Genomic DNA, 20,486 nt, shown 5'->3' with positions numbered 1-20,486 from the left:
GACTCGATGACGATCACTGACTAACCTTTGTGCTTGGCTTTGTGCAACGAATGTAGACATATGTCTGAAGTGCACTTGGTTTAACTAATCCTCAGTCAAAGCTCATCTGTGTAATAACCAAATGTTGATAAATAATCAGCACCACAAACCTTTGGATTTCGACTTTCATTTTAGGGTGTATCTAAACCTGCCTCTTATGGGAAGCCATGGAAACGGGACAAAAAGGCAACCAGACACATGGTTTGTATAAAAAATTAGACCCCTTTTTATTGTGTTCTCATATATAAAAGAAATACAAAAAAGAAACATCGACACCGGGCGAGGGTCAGAGCAGGGCGGGGTTTATAGGCAGGGATGGGTTGGGAGTCAGGTGACATGAAAAAGGGGAAATGACAGGAGGAACATCAGACAGTCCGAGGGGATCGGTCAAACGGATATCGAACGGGTGAGGGTGGATGAGTCTCCCTCCCTCCTTCCTTCCCACCTCAACCACAACCAACTCCTACTCTTCTCCTTCTCCTCCAAAGAGAACTTTCAGTTCTTCAAACATGCATCAAAAGCGGAGATGTTCAGGAGCCAGAAATGATCTCACTGGTTGAGTTAACCCAAAGTGGGAGGGGCCAGAGATTTTCTTTTTCTTTTTCTGAGCACATTTGGGCTACCTGGTAAACCTAGAACGATGAAAAGAAGTCACTGTGGTGAAAACATGTAAGTGACTTTCATTCATTTTTACATGACATTCATGATGTTGAAAGGTCAGCAGGCTCGTTCACCACAACAATATAATCCAGTTAGCCTCAATGCTAATGCTCAATGCTTTAGCATTGAGCAAGAGCCTCAATGCTAATTCCAATAATCACCTCAGAGATTAGCAAGTTTTTTCCACCTCTCTTTGGCTGCAGATCTGTGAACCTCTTGGTTGCGCGCCTGCTTTTCTGTGTACATTCAGTGTTTCGCACCAAAATGCGTTGAGTTTATCCTGAAGATCTGAAAAACTTTCTGAGTGCCCTTTATTCCTCTTTAAAACACTGGCAAAGTTTTAAAGCCAAGTGCATCTGAAAAATGAACCGAAGCTAATGTACCAAAAACTGCAATTCCTCCAATGACCACTCGAGGCTGTCTTCAAAGGTGAGTCAGTCTCCATACAGGAAAAATCAGCACGTTTACATGTTTACAACCTGGTTTAAAAAAAAAAGAAAAGAAGGAAAAAAGATTTAGTTTAATAATTTAGATTATTAGTATAGATTTACTTCAATGGCTGACCTAGTTTATCTGGTGACTTTTTTTTAAAGCTTTTTTTCATCCCTTCGACACCATTCTTGTTTTGAGTGGACAAACCCTTATTTTGAAAATTCAGCTGTAGCTAACCAGCTAGCAATTGGCCTGTTCACATCTCGTGTTTCCCGTGCTGGCAGACTCACTGGACAGGTTTCTGTTGAAAGAACCAGCGCTCCACTGCAGCTGGCGATGGCAGTGATGGAGTCTTTCTTGTGATCTGGAAAGCTGCTGTGAGCTACGGGGTCGCCTTTACCAGGACCTGCAGCAGAGGAACCATTCATGTACCCAATTCAGTGAAGCTGCAGAGCATAAGGACTACTGTAAAATTTAACTCATTACTAGGGGTATGACCAGACTTGTTAACAAGTCAAACTCCAGTATAGCCATTGGATGCTAACCAGGCTACAGTAGCTTCTGTTCGATTGAAACTTTCCACCCTGCATTCTTCACATCCAAACATCATCATATCTGGCTTTTAAAAAATAAAAACAGATGTTGATGGAAGCTAAACGTCAGAATTAACAAACCACTGGGTGACACTCTGGTAGCTACGCCAGTCCTCTATTTACAATCAAAGTTGGAAGCTTGCAGAGTGCACATTTGCTGCAGAGCTTATTCTTTGGGGGTCAGGGCTTTTCTTCGTGCATAACTGTCACATGTAGACCAGTATGAGAGTGTAAAGCCTGCAGCAGGTATTACATAACCTGCAAAGGTGAATTTACTAAGTAGGGGTAGGTGATATTGTTTCAAAATTCCATTGACATTTTAAGAAAAACTGCAACTTTTGATGTTATAGGGAATAAAATGCTGAATGTTGAGCGTTGAGGTGACTGTTGCTGTGATTTGGTACTATATAAATAAAATTGAACTGAATGTTGCTGCAAGCAGCAGTATTTATAGGTGTAAGTAAACAAACGAGCTGCTGTCACTGATGACTTGCTACCAGTTGCTGCTGCTAGCACAGATGCTAGCAGCGTTTTAGTGTAATAGTAGTGCCAGAATAAGTCAAACCTAAGCACAAAAGTAGTCTACGTCATGTGTTCCCTGGAAATTTTAATCCATCCATCCATCTTCTTCCGCTTATCCGGAGCTGAATCGTGGGGCAGCAGCCTTAGCAAAGAAGTCCAGGCCTCCCTCTCCGCGGCCACCTCTGCCAGCTTATCCGGGGGAAACCCAAAGGCCTCCTCCCAGTGGGACATGCCCCAACCACCTCAACTGGCTCCTTTCAATGTGGAGGAGCAGCGGCTCTACTCTGATCCCCTCCCGGATGGCTGAACTTCTCACCCTTGGAAGATCCAAGGGTGACCCCCTCAGAAGTACAAGACCAAGGGAACAGTTCACCCTGCCAGAGAGAGGGTTACCGGGGCCTCTCCCTGGAGCCAGGGAGGTGTTCGAGGGCGAGCATCTGGTGGCCGGGCCTTAGTCCATGGGGCCTGGCCGGGCACAGCCCAAAAAAGGGACATGGGCCCATCCTCCTGCAGGCCCACCACCCGTAGGCACCGTAGGGGTTTAGTGCAATGTGTGCCGGGCACCGTCCAGGAGCAAAGGTCCTGGCAGACTGATTCTCGACTACCAAGACTAGCAATTGTGACATTAAAAATTTTAAATCAAAGCAAACGCTCAACACTTTAGTCAAACAACAACTAAAGTAAGTCCACCTTGTAAGTGGAGCCACACAGTATTTCCCATATAAAACTCAAACATATTTTCTACACTGGATGTTGTATTTTTAGTCAAGCTTTTAAACCAGTTCAGTAACTTCCATTTTCTCTTCCTGTCATTTAAGTGTATCTAGCAAGTGCTCCAGTGACACTCACTCACACGTCATCAGCTGCTAGCATCCTCTCCTTCATAGCCTGGTTGTGCTGGATGGTGTGACTTTGTTTGTTGTTTCCACCTTTAGCAGGAACTGGGATTTTTTGCAAATATTTTGCTGTAAAATTATTCGTACTTTGTAAAGTAACATGCTGTGTCAGTTCCCGCCCTCAGACAAACCTGGGTTTGTTTCATTACTGTACACTCTGGGTACCGTAAAAGCATGGCGTTGCTATAGCAATGATGCAGTGACATGATATTTATATATCACATGATGTGCAGTTTGCTTTGTAACCATTTCAAAGGCTTTAACCACATTTGTCAATGAACTAAGCAAGACCTCGTTCTGATTCATCTTCTTTAGGGTTTCCACCAGTGTACTCCAGGCCTTGAACTGACGCCAGTTCAGTCGTTAAGTAAGCTAATGTGTCTTACTAGTCTGCCTCTGTTTATCTTTTTCAACATCTTAACTATGACAAAGTTTAAAAGAACAGCTGCTCAGTCAATATAAGTTTGCTAATGTTCACAGCAGGTTAATTCAGTCATCGCTGTATTGGAATGAAGTCTGGATCTGGTGCTCTCCTGCGTTTACAGCTGCATTGTGTGATATAAATGTGTAGAGGGGCAAAAATCATGACATAGTGAACTCAAAGTGCTCGCAGTGACATCACTACTAAAATTCAGGCCCATCCAAACTCAGTGCAACAAATTTAACACCTTTAAAATGTGCATGAAATAATTTAACTTCTCTGAAGGATGGATGTTGGAGGAGAATATCAGTAACTTCCTGCTGTATCCTGTTGACCTGTTCTCCTTGATATTACGTGGTGTTGCATGACAAACGGAATGTATTTATATTTTATGGTATTTATTTGCATCTCCTGAAAGACTATTTCAGATTAAAATGAGGAAAAACTGCTTTCATCTCAGTTTACTTAAAACAAGCTCCTCATTGAAGTTTTCCAACCAGTAACACTAAAGATTAAACAAGTAGTAGATTTAAACTTTAACGAGCCGTGTTCAGTTTAGTTTAGCACTGAAGCCTTTCCTTCTTGTTCACTCTTGGTGCATTTTTTGATTTCTGGGAGATAAGATGACATTCCTGATTTGAATCCTGCCTACGTAGCTCTTCAGAAAACAGCCTTTATTCAGTACAACATAAACTTACAATTCAGGACCTGAAAGCAGCTTAAACTGCAACAGCTCCTCAAGGACTTTTGTTTGTTGTGTTTTTTTTGCGAACATGCTAGAAAGAAATGTTCTTTAGCTCCGCCCACTTAGGTTTAACTCAACCGCAGGCACTATTTCTGGCTGACGAGCAGCCCTGCCTCTGAGAGATCTGTGGAACTGAAACTCCAGTCTGCTCTTCAGGACAGCTCAGTTTTATCAGCTGCTTCAGCGTGATGGCCCCCTCCCACCTCGGAGCCACCGTGTGCTAACAACGTCCTCCGGTTGTAGTGGTGGTGGCCCTTCATGATGCCCGAGTTGTTGTTCTCGTTGAGGATTTGCTTTTGCTTCTGCCGGTTGAGCGACTGCACCAGGCCGAGCACCACGGCAGCCAGCGAGTACTGGCCGGTGATTTTGCGGGGCTGCAGGATGAGCGGGTTGGGCTGCACGCGGCCCAGCAAGAAGTGCGTTCGGATCTTGCCCTCCTGCTCGCTGATGCCCTTCACGTAGATCTCGCCGCGGTACTCGAACGCGAAGCCGCGCTCCTTCAGGATCAGGTAGGTCTCCTCGGGAACCTGGATCTTGCCGCTCACGCCGGTGCTGTCCATCCGGCTGGCCAGATTCACCGTCTTCCCCCAGATGTCGTACTGAGGCTTCTTGGCACCGATCACGCCTGCCACCACCGAGCCATGAGTCATACCTGCCAAAAACACACAGGACCAGCTGTTAGGGGCTGAACCATTTTTTATTAAAAACACAAAAAGGGTCTTCTTGCTTTTGTTTTCATTTTTAATGATTCAAATCTGGAGGTGCTAAAAACTGCAGTTCCTTAAAAGGCCACTTGAGACTCCAAAAGTCAGTGAATCTCCAACTAAACATCCAGCTGTGCGTTTTGTTGTTTTCTCATTTTATTTTGCACTGATTAGCATCTGACTCTTTGTGTACTTGTTGTTCTGCACTTAAGGACTGAAAGAACCCGAAGAAGTCTGCTGTCGCAATCTGCACTCCTCGATGTTGAGTTTGCCTTGAGACAGCTGATCTTTGCTTTTTATTGTCAGAAAGTATATGAAGTCCTTTGAAAAACAAGGTAAAACTAAGCACACCCTACTGCTTCTACAGGAAACAATTCAACCAGTTGCTTTTTCTCAGTTTCATGGATTTCAGGTTGATGCAGTGACACTGAGAACATTATTTCTGTGCTGCAGCCACATTAAAAGGTAAAAATGCTTTTTGTTTGCTTTTATTTCTTTCACCTGCACTGCAGAAACTACTACCCACTTGTCTTCACACAGCGTTCTGGTGTTTGTCATTGAAAATTAAAACTGAGTCCACTCCACTCTGAGTGTTTAGACTGAGATGATCTCCACAAAATGTTACCCACTTTACTCTTTCGTCATCAAAGCTCTTACCGATCCTCAGCTCAAAGTTGTTGAAGGAGTGCTTGTTAATCTCTTGGATGCTCTCGTTGAGGGCGATGGCGAAGTCTGCCAACGCACACAGGTGACCCCATTTATCTTCACATTGCTGTGGGAGTGAGAGCAGAAGGGTCTGAGTCAGCTGAACATCAGGACCAGCTGCAGGGCAGGCGCATCAGAGATGAACTGTGTCAGAAAACTCTTTTCACTGCCGTGGATACTGAAGCCTTCACTCAAGGTTTTAGGCACACGATCTAATGCTTCCACTCGAACAGATGCGACGGGCTGGGATCTGTCATTATTTTTATTTATTAGTTTAATTACTTCCACACAGCCTGAAAAGTCCTCTGATATTTTCTAGTACTTCTGCCTCAAAATACCAAATTACAAGAAGCAAAATAGTTCACATGTGGTACTGACTCCAGCCATGCTGCAAAACTTTGATCAAACAACCAATTTTCAGCAAAGTTACACTTAACTAGCTAACAGATGGCGCTCTTAGTGTGAGGATCCTAACCAGCATGTTTGGAGAAATGAAACGTCAGAATGTTAGAAATCAGATTCATTAAATCTTCGTATTATTTTTAAAACCACTTAATTACCTTTAATTTTCATTTAATGTATACAAATTATTTTGTTCATGTAAAGTAAAGAAAACAGCTGGCCCCAAGGGTCTCACCTGCTTCTCAGGTGACAGACCAGAGACGGCCATGTAGGTGCTGCCAATCGTCTTGATCTTCTCGATGTCCTGAAATCGGTCTTCACCCAGCAGCTGTAAAGTCAGAGAGACACTTTGAACATTTGTGTTTGCTTTCTTGTTCTTGCAAATATTTTACTTCCGAAGCCACAACAAGTGAAGAAGCTCCAGCTCTGTTAATCCTTCCATCTGCCACCGCCTGTCATGGATAACGGAGTTTGGGCTCCGTGATGTTTTTTCTCCCAGGAACCTTTTTCGGGGACATAATCGTTCATGTTACTGGTTAAATTGAATTAAAAAACTGAACTGAACATCACTGTGTTTCTGCTTTTGCACTATGTGAAGATAAGTTGAGTAAATTACTAAGCTGATGTGGCAACAGCTATTTCCTCCTCACTCTGTCAGCCTCTGTCTTTGTCAGAGCTGCTCTTGGCTGGTAAACACACAAATCCTCAGCAGGCAGCATTTCATCAAAGTCGATACCTGTTCCAGCTTTCTCATTTTGTTTTCCATGGCTTTCCACTCTACTATCTGGCAAGTAGCAGTATTTGTTTGCATATTGCAATACTAAACAAAACCACAAATTACAACAAGATTTGAGACATGACTAAATAAAGCACAACGTGTCACCAAACATGAAATGCGGTTTTGGGGAGTAACAGAATACACGTACCGGCATTACGTATTTAAAATACAAAATATGAGTGACTGCATTTTGTTACAGTTACTGTTTAAATAGGTGATGATTAGAATTCAGTTACTTTGTTGAAATAAATGGATTACACAGCGGTCTTCTCCTGTTAAGACTGATGAATAAATCTTACTCACTTCTTTGCTAATTGTCCCCTAAAACGAAGCCATTTATTCTGATCTTGTCATCTGCAGTGAGAGCCCCTCTGCCGTGGGCTCATACTGCAAGGTCTGTTCTTGTTTTGAGGGAAAGTGAGTGAGGATTGTGGCCCGAGGCAGCAGAGAGCGCAGCTGGTGTCTGCCTGTCTCTGCGCTTATTAGGAGACTTTGACATTTTCTGTCAGAGACTTCGGTTCAGAGGCTTGATCAGGACCACGAGTTCCTGTAGACTTCAACTCTGTCCACAGGGAACCAAAAAGTGCAAAGTTTTGTGAAACTTCTGCAAGCATCCTAACTCACACTGAATCTGACGCATGGAGACTTATTGAGCAGCTCTTTTATCAACTGGTTTCTTCTCATTTGAAGGTTCCTTCTTGCTGATGCAACAAGGTAACTGTTTCTACAGTTCTGCTTTGGTGGATCAGTCGCAGTAATTCTGTACTTCAGTCTGTTTTGAACTCGTGTAGAAAGTCTGGAGCAGCTGCCACGGAAGCTTAAAAATCCTCCCTATATCATGAAAGCTAAATCAATACAGGATGAGAGCTAATATCTGGGTTCATATCAGTGGAACCCACAAGCTTTTGTGTCTGTGGTGTTTATTTCCTGTGCGGGTGCGTTTCTGTCTGAAATCAGTGCTTGTTGATAACCTGTGCACGTATGTGAGTGTGCTCGTTGTTTCTGGCTTCGGATTAACCCGCTGTGAAGTGATCTGCTTTTCATGAAAAACAGAAGATGCTGACATCAGAGACGGTCCTCTGCATGTTTAAAATGTTTGTCTGAAGCAGAAGTGGGCACACTTGAAAATCTGCAGTCTCACCTCATCAAAGTCAGCGATGATTTCATTGAGGAGCCTCAGGCACTCGACTCCTTGGTTGTTCATCTCGGTCTGGGAGTAGAAGTCAGCAAAGCCTGGGATGGAGGCAAACATCACGCCCACGGCATCGTAGGACTGCGAGTACAGCTCCTGTGGGTAAACACGTCACGAGTGAGCTCACGGTGTCACGTTTTCTTGAATCACAAACAAGATAACTTCATTCAGTCACTTGTTTTGTGTCTCTATGGATACTGCAGAACCAAGCATTGGTGAATTTGGCCACGCATTCAAACAATCGTCTGGCTGACAGATGACATTATAGCAGCAGGTCGATCATTGCTTTACTCTCCAGAGAATTGAGTGAAACTTTACACAAGACAAATGTGACACTGCCCCACTTTCATCCCCTCTGAATTTCTTCCAGTAAATGAAAACAGAAATTAAACTTTGGTGTTGGGCACTCCACTTGTAATATCTAAGGGAAGACACTAACAGAGAACTGTAATAGAACAGACTGTGCTCCAGGTTATCGTCCACTTTTTAGCTCTCTCAAGAACACTTTAGTTAAAGTTCAAGCTGAGAGGCAAAAACATCAGGAGAGAGGGAGTCACAGAAAGGGACTGAGGGGAGGTTGGTTGCAAAGTGGCTTGCAGAGGCAAAAGCAACGTGTAGTTTAAATAGTGTGACATGTGCAATATTTGCCAATGAAGATAACGACTCATCAGCTGATTTGAACCAGCTTGATTGGCGCAGTTTGTGGAGCTGAATAATTGCAGTTAATAGTATCAGGGGCTTCTCTCACTTCATGGTGATGTGACTCACTTGACGGTAGATGGTGATGTTCTGGAGGCCTCAGTTCTTCCTGGATTGTCTTGGACCATCAAAATAAACTAAGAGGATACACGTCATATAAAACCTGTGCCGTTGTTTGAATGGATGATGTTGGATTATGACACTTTCTCAGACCTGCACTGAGCTCCTTGGATTTTTCCAATAGTCTCTGTGTTGGTGAGTGCTCTCAAATAAAGCCTTTCTATGTTTCCACAGAGCAGCTGTCAGCTGTAGTCAATCATATCCCTGACAGGAAGTTTGGAGGTAAAACACTTTTTGGAGCTTTAAAACAAAGCACCGAAAAGCCCGCACAGCAGCAATCATTACCTTACAGTTTTGTGCATTACACAGTGCTCATCACTAGGGGGCACTGTTGATACGTGACCGGGCGGGAGGCGTGCTGACATGCAGTAGCATGTCCTCACACGCAGTTGCTCTTTGTGCCATTATGGAGGCATTTTAATGATGAGCTAGAAAACATAACGTCTGTCCAGAGTTCAACATTTGGAGGTAATAATTCAGGAGAAGCTGGGTGACTCTCTCTGTCTGTTATCATTTTAATGTAATTACACACTTATAAAAATAAGCCTTTGACTTTATTGTGAAATCATACAAGCTTAATGAGCTCAGTCAAATGTCAGCGCCTTCAAAGTGGAACTCAGTAAAAGTCGAACTAATTTAATTGCTCGGTTATTCCCGGTGCCTTTTCAGGGCAGCCAGAGCTCCGAGGTTTGTTTGGGCTTTACTTTTTCCTGCAAACTAAGCCTCCCTAACATACTTCAGGAGGAGTTTTCTAATACTAAATAGAAAGATGGGTGACTAAAGGCAGTAATGCTCCACCATCAACACTCCATCACCTCCAATTAAGTATTCAGCTCACTTTAGTACTTAAATTGGATCATGCATCTGTGATCTGAAGAAAAAAAAGACCTTTCTCATCCCATTGAGCAAATTTTTAATTAGATTAAATAAAGAAATAAAAATCTTGATAAGGGTTAAGAATAATAAAATGTATGAGAGCTAAACTGGAATGTAAAACACAAACACAGACTACAGGGCTACACTGCTGAGGATGATGCTTACGGGCTGTGACAGCAACTCTGACATCATATTTTATACTGTGCATCTCCGGGCGTTTACAGAGGTTTGGGTGATGCACAAACATCATAATGTTTTGGATTAGAATAACCTATATTTAGCCAAGTTATGTCAAACCCTGAAGAAATAAAATTTAATTATTTCAGCACAACATGTACATTTCAGTGGGGTGTACTGTGGAGCCAGTTCGACAGAGCCGGGCTTTCTTTAGCTTTTTTAACAATCCCTAAAACCCCAGGCGGAGATGGTGGCGATCACATAAATGGTTATCAGTGTTGTTTGTTAACCACGTTTTCTGCTTCGAGGTGTGTGGAATTTCATATAGCTGGGGGGCAATGTTTGCATCATTTCTGTCTTCGATGAAGAGCACTGCCTCAGTAAATCATTCAATCATGTAAATTTACAAGTTGATATCTTTCACTTATCCTCACTGTGCTCTCAGTGCTGTTTACCTCTAAACTTTACTTGACGTTGTAATCTCGGTGGACACTCACGTTGAGCCCAACATATTCATGTCTGGCTTTAGCGGTGACCATCAGTGTTATGCATTTTGATTTGTCCCTTTCCTGATGCTGCAGTCATCATTTACTTTGAATTGTGCTAAAAATAAAAATAATAAAATAATAACATATCAAATGACTTGCTGCTGGGTTCGTGTATGCATTTAGCATTGCACCATCACTCTCTCATACAAATATGGCGACTTATGCCTCCAAAGTACAGACAAAAACCCCCAAATAAAAATGTTAACATTGATTTAAAGCAGAGAGATGTTCCGTCTATCTACAGTTTGTTGTTTGATTATCTCATCGTGATGATCAGCTACAGCTTAGAATCATAATTCCAGGAGCCAAGTTCTGCTCGAGCTATAGATCTGATGTTGATCCGAAACTGTCTTTTATGAGTCACTGAAGTCAGATGCAGTAGTTTCTGAGATTACCTCAGAAAGGCCTCCAGGCAAAAGAATTCCAAGCACTAAGAACTCGGAGGGCAGCGCGCGGTTAGCCGCATGCTTTAGGACGAGTGCTGGCTGCCCCGGCACTGATGCAGCATGTCTGCTGCCATGATGACATTAAAACATGGGGGAGGTGTCAGGAACTTTTAGTCTAAAAACAGGGGCAAAGATGTTATTTAAGACCATCATTTTCTTCTCCTCTTTTTCCTTTGCCAAAAATATTTGGATCAACCAATCACTTAGCTTGATGCACAAGTGTCTGTAACAAACAAGTGTCGTTGAAGCAGCAAACCTTTGTTTCTACAGATATGTTTTTCTGTCTTTCCTTGAAGTCACATTTATTCATTTTTCCACTTCCACTTCCTCACTTTCCACTCCATTTTCCACTTGGGTCATTATGAAATTTGGCGTGAGTTTAATGTTCCAACGCTGACAGTTGTACTCGAAACGCCTCGAAGACGTTCAGAAACACGCCATAATTTGCATGACAGCTCTCAGTGTGTTTCCAGCCACTCTGCTTTCAAACACTTTGTTGCATTTCAATCATTCACTTCAACTTTACTTTGGGATCCTTTTTGATTCTATACGATTTTCCTCTAAATGTTTCAAAATAAAAGCTTTACTAGAAGACGAAGAAGAATTCAGAAATGATCCATGAATTGACGAGAATAAGAAACTAAAAATGTGGCGTCAAAATAAAAACTTGACTGAAGCTGTTACTGAAATTTAACAGATTAAATTCTGCTGAAGTGCCATTTAGTAAGCAACTGACACACTCAGGAATAAAACCTTCAAAAAAACGAAGCTACCTGGTGGAATAAATGATGCTGAGTTTTAATTGATTCCAAAGATCATCAAAACCTCCTCAGGGGTGTGGGAGCCTATTAATAACCCAGTGCTCTGGTATCTAAATCACAGAACAACAAACATCCTGATTAATAATGCAACAAGTGATTAGAAGTCAAACTATTCTAATGGATGCATTTTTAATCGTGTCCTTTTTAATTAGAAGCAGAATGATATCGGCTCTCCTCTCCTGACATTCATAATTCATAGGTTGCTCGACCTTTGTTTGGAAGGCAAAGGAACATTGGAGATTTGATCATCAAGGAGGCAAGAGAGGACAATACAGCAATTTGAAAGGACTAGTGATAACGGGTGTGTTTGCAGACCAGTGGCATCAGGTATTACTGAGCTGGTGAAGGAGAGCGACGAAGAATGGACGACTGGAAGAAAAACAGCATCAAGAAGCTGTTTTGTTGTCACCTCTTCCTGCACTTTAAGCAAAAACACAGATAACCTTAACGTAATAATCTCTGATCGATATATCAACACGGTGGCTTTATCATAAGGGATAGTGTTCAAGTTAAAAAGTGTCAAAGGGAAAAGGAGGGGATTGCGCTGTTTCAGCTCAAACTTTTTCAGTATCTACAAATTAGACATTTATGCGTGGGTCTATCCCCGATGTTAACGCTAAACCTAAAAATCATATTCTCTGTTATCTTTTTTGGTCAACCAACCTCTAAACCTCTGATTTCCCAGTTCGCCAAAGTTTTTGTTATTCCGGTTAATGCCAACCGTCTGAGGGAGGCCTGGGCCAACTAGACTGCACCCTAGCCACCTTTGGCTCCTCTGATAGGCCACTTCCATCTCACCAAAGGAAACACGGGGATAGGGACGATTGCTGCAAAGAGGCAAATCTTACAAGAATGGAAATCCCCATCACCTCCTTGTTCCAAAAAGATTCGTTGCTGCAAAGGGAAGTCTCTGAGCAGTTCTCAGGGCATCTGGAAACCTCTCCTGTAGGGGTGGGTTTTTATAATCGATTCATCGATTAAAATCGATTCTGGCTTGGATAACGTAAAATCGATTCATTAAAATCCTAAATCGATTTTTTAATATAAATTTATTTTGTCCGAAATGCCAGAATCTCTGGTGACATCTCACAAAATTTCAAGAACCTCCAAACAGTAAATGAGAGCAGGTACAGGGATTCTGCACATAGACTTAATCACACAGCGGATCAGAATCAGTTAGATGTCGCCTTTCTCACAGTCGGGGCTGAAAGCCGACAGCTCGCTGATCCGGGTCCGCGCTTTGTGTTCACGCCCTTTATGCGCTGATTCTAAAGCTGTTAGTTTGATCTCTCTCCAAACAATATTGACCGAATCAGCAGCAAAAGAAGATCCAAACGCTTCACATAAACATCGTCATGAATTCTTTTACTGTTTTGCTTCCATTGCGATGCGCAGCTCTCTCTCTCTCCCTCTCTCCCTCCCCCCCCCTTCTCTCTCTCTCGAACAGTTTCGCTTTCTGCATTATTCGCTTGCTTGTTATGCACAAGTCTACTGTTGCTTACAGCGCTGTCGGCAGCTGTTTTTTTCCCTTTTACATTCTTCCGAAAAGAAAACCTCATTTCTGCTGTTCAATACTGAACAAATTGAAACTTTTTAAAATTATTCAAAATGCAAAATGCTTAGCCGTGTCTCTAATAAAACCGCTGTAACGTCAGAGGTAATGTTCATTAATTAATGGTTTTCTTTCGTTTTCGATGTACTGCAGAATATTTTTATAAAATCCCAGGCCAGGAAAATCACCTACATGTTTTTCTGTGTTTTATCTTCAGCTACTTTGACACAAAGGCATCTGCTGTGATGCTCACAGCTTGGATAAAGTCTTGCGAGTGTCAGCTTCCTTTTTATAGATACAAAAATATGTAAATGTTCTGATCTGAATTATATTTCCGACTGTCAAAATTTCCCAGATTTAAATCGAATCGAATCGAATCGAATTAAATCGAATTGTGGATCGAATCGATTCGGGACCTTGTGAATCGGAATTGAATCGATTCTAGAAATCAGTGACGATACCCAGCCCTACTCTCCTGGACTTGCAAGATGGGTCATAATCTGGAGAATTTCTTCCTGCAACTGTATGCTTGATGTCTGCTTATCAAGGTGATTTTTGCTATTAATCCTTTATATAACATCTCTCCACCCATTGATTTTCTTTCATTGTGTGTATTTGATTCTTTGTATAAATATATTTTTTAAAAAGTGTCATATAATAACTGTGATGATGGTTTATTATTTATAACTCATCCAACTGGATAGTGGACTTGGGGGCAGGGCTGCTTTGACTGACAGCTGTCCAGATGTGTGCAGCTGTACCCGCTCACTGTCTTGGCCTGGCTTCACCTTGGCTCATTAAACTGGATCTCACCGCTGTGTTTGTGCTGTTGGTGCTTTTTGGAGGATTTTTCATAACTAATGTTGAGTTGTTTTTTGCTACAGACCATGTGGCAGGTTTGTGCTTTTGTTTCAGTGACTGAAATTCTGTTGTTTTATTAGACTGTCACTTATGTATCACTAATTTCCTAATAAATAAGTTTGTGTTTGTGCGAGAACCAATTCATGATCAAATTACAGGTTTACAGCCTCTACAGCTAAATTTCTCCTTTGTGATGATGCAGTGATCTTTAACTCACCTGTTTGGATTTTGTGAAAGTTTAAAGTAAGCAGCGTGGCCTCTTTGACAGGCATGCAGACAGCAGCTGCTGCAGCTGCCTGGAAGCTTCACCTGCACTGAAAGTCACTGAAAGCATTTTTACTGGCATTATCTTTCTAATCATACGACCTGCTGTGTGATACAAATCTTGAGTTAAATTCTATTAGTTTGTTACTAACGAGTATTTAGTGGTAAGTCTGAGTGTAAATTTGTGCTCTCGTTTTATCTCCCCTTGGGGACAATTAAAAGCACCAGAAGAAGAGCGGCAGCGATAAGGTGAACAAAAAGTGACTGTGAAAAGTTTAATTCTCTGCAGAGTTGGGGCAGCTGAGTCACCGCTGTGCCAGAGACACAAATCAATGTGTGCTGACAGACAGACAACATGTTATTAAAATCAAATCGAATGCATGGGTTGGAAAAAAAAAAGGTCTCTAAAGATTTCTGGCTGAATGAACCGCCCCACCAATTCTCACTTTGTAAAGTCTTTGAAAAGCAATTACACTGCCTTTTCTTTTCTCTGCAGGCAGCAAGACCGAGACTCGGCGAACGAACTGTAATGAACACAGGGGACTCATTTTTCAGCAGGTCTGTGGTGAAAAAAATGAGGCGAAGCGTGCAAAGGAGACGCTGCTTTATAAAACCACTAAATATTGAGTCAGTCCAATGTTCAGATGTGACCTATCGTTTGCTGACAGGTTACTGAAAACATTAATCTTTCGAGTTGTCAGTGGCCTAAAAAACAACCTGTGTCTACTTCATCATTCCTGAAGGTAATAACAGGCTGTGATTCACAAATGCTAGCTGAGAGAACTGAGATCTGGAAATGGTACTTTACTCTGAATCAAGAGAAGAATAAAATTTGACAACAGTACAATGACCCAAAACGTCTGCTGCAAGCATCCACCCTACAATCAGATTCAGCCTTGACCCACTGCATCCTAATAACTGTAACGGTGCAGTTATATTAAGAAATTATAACTCATTTTAAGTGAGACCACTTTTAGTTTGAACCCCCCAAATATGTTGTTAATACAATACTGAGAAAGAGGAACAGGAAAAAAACATAGTGTATATAAAACACAGACGTCGTGTCTGAAACCTGCATTCTGTCTCATGACCAGTATGACTGCAAAAACAAAGTGCCCGTCAAGAGCTTAGATCTGTGACCAGAGCACCCACTTACAGGAAGCCACAGTCACACAGGCCCAGAGACTGGGTGCGGATCCCTCTGGCGATTTGTTGCTAGCATATTCCCAGACACCAACCAGCTAGCCAATGAAAATTTGATTACCGTTATTTAGCAGTTGCTGATATCACAAAGGTTTTGGTTTACTGGAGGCCTCTCAATTTTTCATATTTCAATTTGATGTGTATTTGTGACGAAATGACTCAAAGAACTTTTCCCCACCTCCAGATCCAGATCGACTCAACCGCTTTTTTGCTAAAAACCAACATAACCACTCGTATAACCACTTTTGGTGTGAGCGGGTTTTTGCACAGACCTCGTTGTCCCGGTCCTTCTCTAGGAAGTGTCGGGCCACGTGGCTGGGTAGGATGTTCCTCAGCATGTTCTCGTTGTGTTCTCGCAGCTCCTTCATCTCGTTGATCTCCTCCTTGGCCTGGACACGCCACAGGAAGTCCAGTCGTGCTGTGTACTCCAACTGAAGACAGAAAAATGAAGGCAGAGCACCTCAGATCAGTAACTGTCACAAATCAGAAACCCTAGTTCGGAGTGCCACTGTGTGCTCTAGCACCAGTGGATGCTTGCACTCGTATAATTCATTCAGGCTACTAAACAAATCATTTGGATGAGTTATTAATGTGTTTTTTAATCATTCATGCCATTGTGGCTGTTTGCAGATTAAACACTTCATCTGTTTCATGTGCAGAGAAGATCTTCTTTGGCCCGACATAATTTTACTGTACTTTGTGCATATACCAGCTCAAACATCCAGTGTATGAGATCTGATATCAGTAAACCATTTTGATGTATTTTAACCCTTTAAGACCTACCATAGAACCAAGTCCGCCAGAGCTTATATTATATTTTTACATGCTGTGGAGCCATTTTTGGGAGCATTTCAAGTTGCTATACATCAATACAACCATTACAGCCTAAATGTTAATAATATGCATGCATTAAGTGCATAGTAATTACATAAATTGCAAAAAATTGCAATAAACTACAAAAAAATTGAAAATCGTTTTTGTTTTTTAACATATATTTCTAGTTAGAGAAATTTAAGAGGTTTATCCCTCAAAACTGTAAATACAAAAAAGTTGCACAAACAAGTTTCCCACCACAGGAAATTTATTTTGAGTGTCTTCATAGTTTTATTTTTGAAATACACCAATTTCTATACACTGCAGGAAAAACGAAAATAAATATTATAGTGCAAATTTGCAAAAAAAACAGCATATGCATCAAAATAAACGATTTCCAGCAGTGCAATATGAGTCCTAAGCATCCCAGAAACGACACAGAAAGTCATAAAGTCAAACATAACTTTTAAAAACACCAGTATAGGCTCATGAGGCCTTGGTGGTAAAAAACTACATTTCCGCGACAATGACGTCACTTCCAGTTTCGGGCAGGACATAACGGACATGCGATAGTTTGTGCTGATGGACGTAGGAAGTGTTATGAACAGCTGATCGGATCGGCAAAGCCTGTTTCTGGAATATTATGGTTTTTTTTGCTGCAAGTGCTTTTTATGCAGTTTTTGCAAAGCTATATGTGGAAGGAAACTGTGACCGAGGACAAGCTGATGCCATAAGATGTAAGTACAACTCCTCCGGTTTCATATGCAAAAACAATTATTGCGCTAGCTCACGTGGTTGCAGTGCTACCGGGATTTAAAAATAGTTACGCAAAACGGAGCGTGCCTGCTCTGACCGGTTTTAAAGGGTTAAAATACAGAGACTTGAACACAGCTTCACCAAACTGCATAGCCCAGTTCTCCAAATCTACACACAGGCTTATTTTTTTTAAACAAACAAGGCACTCTTCAGCAGAAAAACAGCAGCGCTGCTTCTTCACACGATTAAAACAACCTACGCTGATGTTTGCCTGACAAGTGACCCCTTACGGCCATGCCTAATTATTGCCCTCGTTCTGAAGTCAAGGCTGAAATAGCGTGATACTTTTGCATGCTGTTAAGGAGATTTGAAGCTCAGCTTCAGGGGGTTGGCTCGACATACAAATTGTCTGATTTTGACAATGAAGACCACGGGTTGAAACTCGTCTTCTTCAGTCTAACCTCAAGTTATCTAAACTTCACCGAAGGAACTAAATCGTCAAAAAGAAGTGAATGAAAATATACGTCGTCTGACACCACTGTAGGGCTGCCACGATTAGTCGACTATCAAAATTGTCGACGACTGATTTAATAGTCGACGCGTCGTTTGAAGCTTTGTAAGATCCCAAAAGACGCAGGAATAAGTAGCAGGATTTAAGAGTGTAATAACGGACTGAAACAGAAGATGGCAGCACTGCATGTACAAGGATGCCAGCTGCTGTTAAACCCCGAAGAAGAAGAAGAAGCTGTGTCCCAGAATTCATAGCGCAGCCCAGCTCAGTTTCCAACAATGGCGGCAGCTAGTTAGTTTTAATATTACTCTTATTATTCTTTCTGGGTCACAAAAAAACTTTTAACATATTTTCAGGCGAGAATGTAGCTGTGTAAACCTCAAATATCTGCTCAGTTTATCAGGACACCACATATTTTCAAAAGCACTCCGACGTTTTCGGAGACGTCTGTTACCCACTAGCTCGATAGCTAGCCGGGGGCTAGGTCACTAGAGCCGTGAGAACACCAGACTTCCGGCAGATCGTTTTCAAACCCACCGCCGTCTATCGCTACTCAGGTTAAACATGATATATAAGTCACTTAGATAACTTAAAAATGTTATTGTTTGCCTTTTTTTCAGTATTTTATTTGTTCCTGAGTAAATCGGTTTGTCTGAGATTAAAGTTATAGTTTTTACACAGCGGAATAAACGTCAAGCAGACAGCTGATTATCAGAAGTGTGAGATGCTCGAGAATTTACTCCGGTGTCCTGTTATATTTTAGATAGCAAGGAGTTTATTAAACTTCACTGAAACAATCTGCAAATTTCATTAAAATTTAATAAACTATCATCTTGTCTTTATTTTTAGTTAGCACAGACCTTAAACACTTAAAGCTGTAAGCTAATGATAGTTATATAAGACCAGATGCTGCTGGTGCAATAAGCTGTACGTTTTACGTTCAGTGGATGATGATCTGATTAGTCGACTATCAAAATAATCGTTTGTGGCAGCCCAACACCACCATCTCCTCGGTACTAAACATAGTAATATGATTGCTTTTCCAACAAAAGATTTAAACACAGACAAGCTTCAAAAAAGCACAACATCTGGCATAAATGTACATAGATATATTAACAACAAGTTATTTTAGAGGCTGTGGACAAAACAAGACATTTTGGATGTTCGATGTGGAGAAGACTGGATTAAAATGATGTTTATGCCTTCTGGCTGTTCTTCTACCAGCAAGAAAATATCAATACAATCACTAAAGTAATTGTATTGTTTTCTCCTGCTGGTAAAAGAAAAGAAAAAGTCAAAGAAAATCAGTTTTTTAAGTCATGAGTTGCAAACATTGTGAATCAAATTACAGAGTGATATACTCAGAGCGATGGGTCTTTAGAAATCAAACCTGCAACAGAGAATAATAATAAGACCAAAGGAGAGGACCCTGAAAATCTTTTTCTTTTCTTCTACTTTTGTTAAAATTCTAAAGAGGAATGGAATAAAGACACCCCAAAACTGAAAAGTAGAGCCAACAAAATGTGAGCTTTAATAAGGAGCTGATGGAAGCTAAAGGAAAATGAAGGCATGTAGCAAAGAAGGGAAAGTGCACCATGATAATGGGGATCAGGTAGGGACAAAAAGACAGAGAGACAAACAAGGAGAATGATCTTTATAAAGCAGAACAGCAAAACCAAAGGCCTCAGGATGATGGGACCTGATGAAACCACACGTTTCTGTGCTTATTTAACATGAGATGCTTCTGTGCTTCTCTTTTGTGGTCTTATCACTTGGTTTCAGGTTGGGTCGTTTACTTACATTACCGACGGTGTCCATCATATCTGATGAAAACACCCTCGCAGCCGTGCAACATTTTCTGAGATTTAGTCATATGTGATGGAAGTTGAGAGAGAAATGGTCCCAACCATCCTTATCCTTGTTATCTGTTATACCTAAAAATAAAAATGTATTTATTTATTCTCCACATATTCCCCAAATCTTCCCCAACCTCCAAAAAACAGGAAATCCATATCCTGTCTGTGTTCTCACCCGAGCCTAAACAGGCACTTGTTAATCACTTAACTGCTTAAACGTGTAACCAAAGTTCAGGGGAAAGTCTTTTGTTTATTTCATTTAGATGATGAAAAAGCTGAGCCGCAGTTCTGGATCAGGCGGCTAAATTAAAAAATCTGCTAAAAGCCAGATCAATTATGTAAAACATGAGGGTGCGATCAATCTGAAGCTCAGAAAAAGGATTCTAATAAGCAACACAAACCGATGTTTTGAATGCACAGTTAATACCAAGTCATTTGAATACATTAGAGACAAACAAAAGTCACCACCATTTACTTAATACTTGCAGATGAGAGGAAGAAAAAAAAACTAATTTTGAGGGCCGGCTGAAAAGCCTGCGAGGATTTAAGCGACTCTTTCCAGCGTTCAGCGGAAACCGTTTTGTGATTAATCGCGGTAACAATTAGTCACTTAATCATATGAGTGAATACAAAAACTTCAATCTCATTTTCTGTTTTTCTAATTACGAATGCAAAGCCTGACAGCCCCGTTAGTCGGTGGGATAATGAGATGGCGCCCGGTGAAAGAGCGGGTCGCTCCGCCGTTAGCCAACATGACCTCCGCTGTTCACCGATGGCTTCTGTTAACTGTACAGAAAATACCTCGCTCTCCTGTTCTAACGAACACGTTACTCAGTACAGGAGCTGCAGTCACCTCACACATTGTGGTTACTGCAGGTAATCTCCATTTATACA

At 41.5% G+C, this 20,486-nt stretch overlaps 1 protein-coding gene and 1 long non-coding RNA gene across 3 annotated transcripts in view; one reads left to right on the top strand and one right to left on the bottom strand.

Annotated features, from left to right (window-relative positions):
* Positions 1-241: 241 nt before the first annotated feature.
* The window catches only part of adcy8 (adenylate cyclase 8 (brain)), a 126,015-nt gene continuing 105,770 nt past the window's right edge, over positions 242-20,486 (bottom strand). For both annotated transcript variants that reach the window (XM_026149144.2, XM_026149145.2), the window contains 5 exons: positions 15,929-16,087; positions 8,039-8,185; positions 6,355-6,447; positions 5,670-5,784; positions 242-4,960 (listed from right to left, as the gene is read on the bottom strand). In XM_026149144.2, coding sequence (XP_026004929.2) covers positions 4,461-4,960; positions 5,670-5,784; positions 6,355-6,447; positions 8,039-8,185; positions 15,929-16,087 — 1,014 coding nt within the window. In that variant the 3' untranslated portion in view covers positions 242-4,460. The remainder of the gene's footprint in view (positions 4,961-5,669; positions 5,785-6,354; positions 6,448-8,038; positions 8,186-15,928; positions 16,088-20,486) is intronic.
* On the top strand, positions 15,023-16,310 carry LOC145421891 (uncharacterized). The gene is made up of 2 exons (XR_013903267.1): positions 15,023-15,196; positions 16,016-16,310. It is a non-coding gene; the product is annotated as an uncharacterized LOC145421891 (long non-coding RNA).

The sequence above is a fragment of the Astatotilapia calliptera genome, chromosome 18, assembly GCF_964374335.1.
Source record: "Astatotilapia calliptera chromosome 18, fAstCal68.1, whole genome shotgun sequence".
Taxonomy (NCBI): Eukaryota; Metazoa; Chordata; class Actinopteri; order Cichliformes; family Cichlidae; genus Astatotilapia; species Astatotilapia calliptera.
This window is presented reverse-complemented; position numbering and strand designations above follow the sequence as displayed.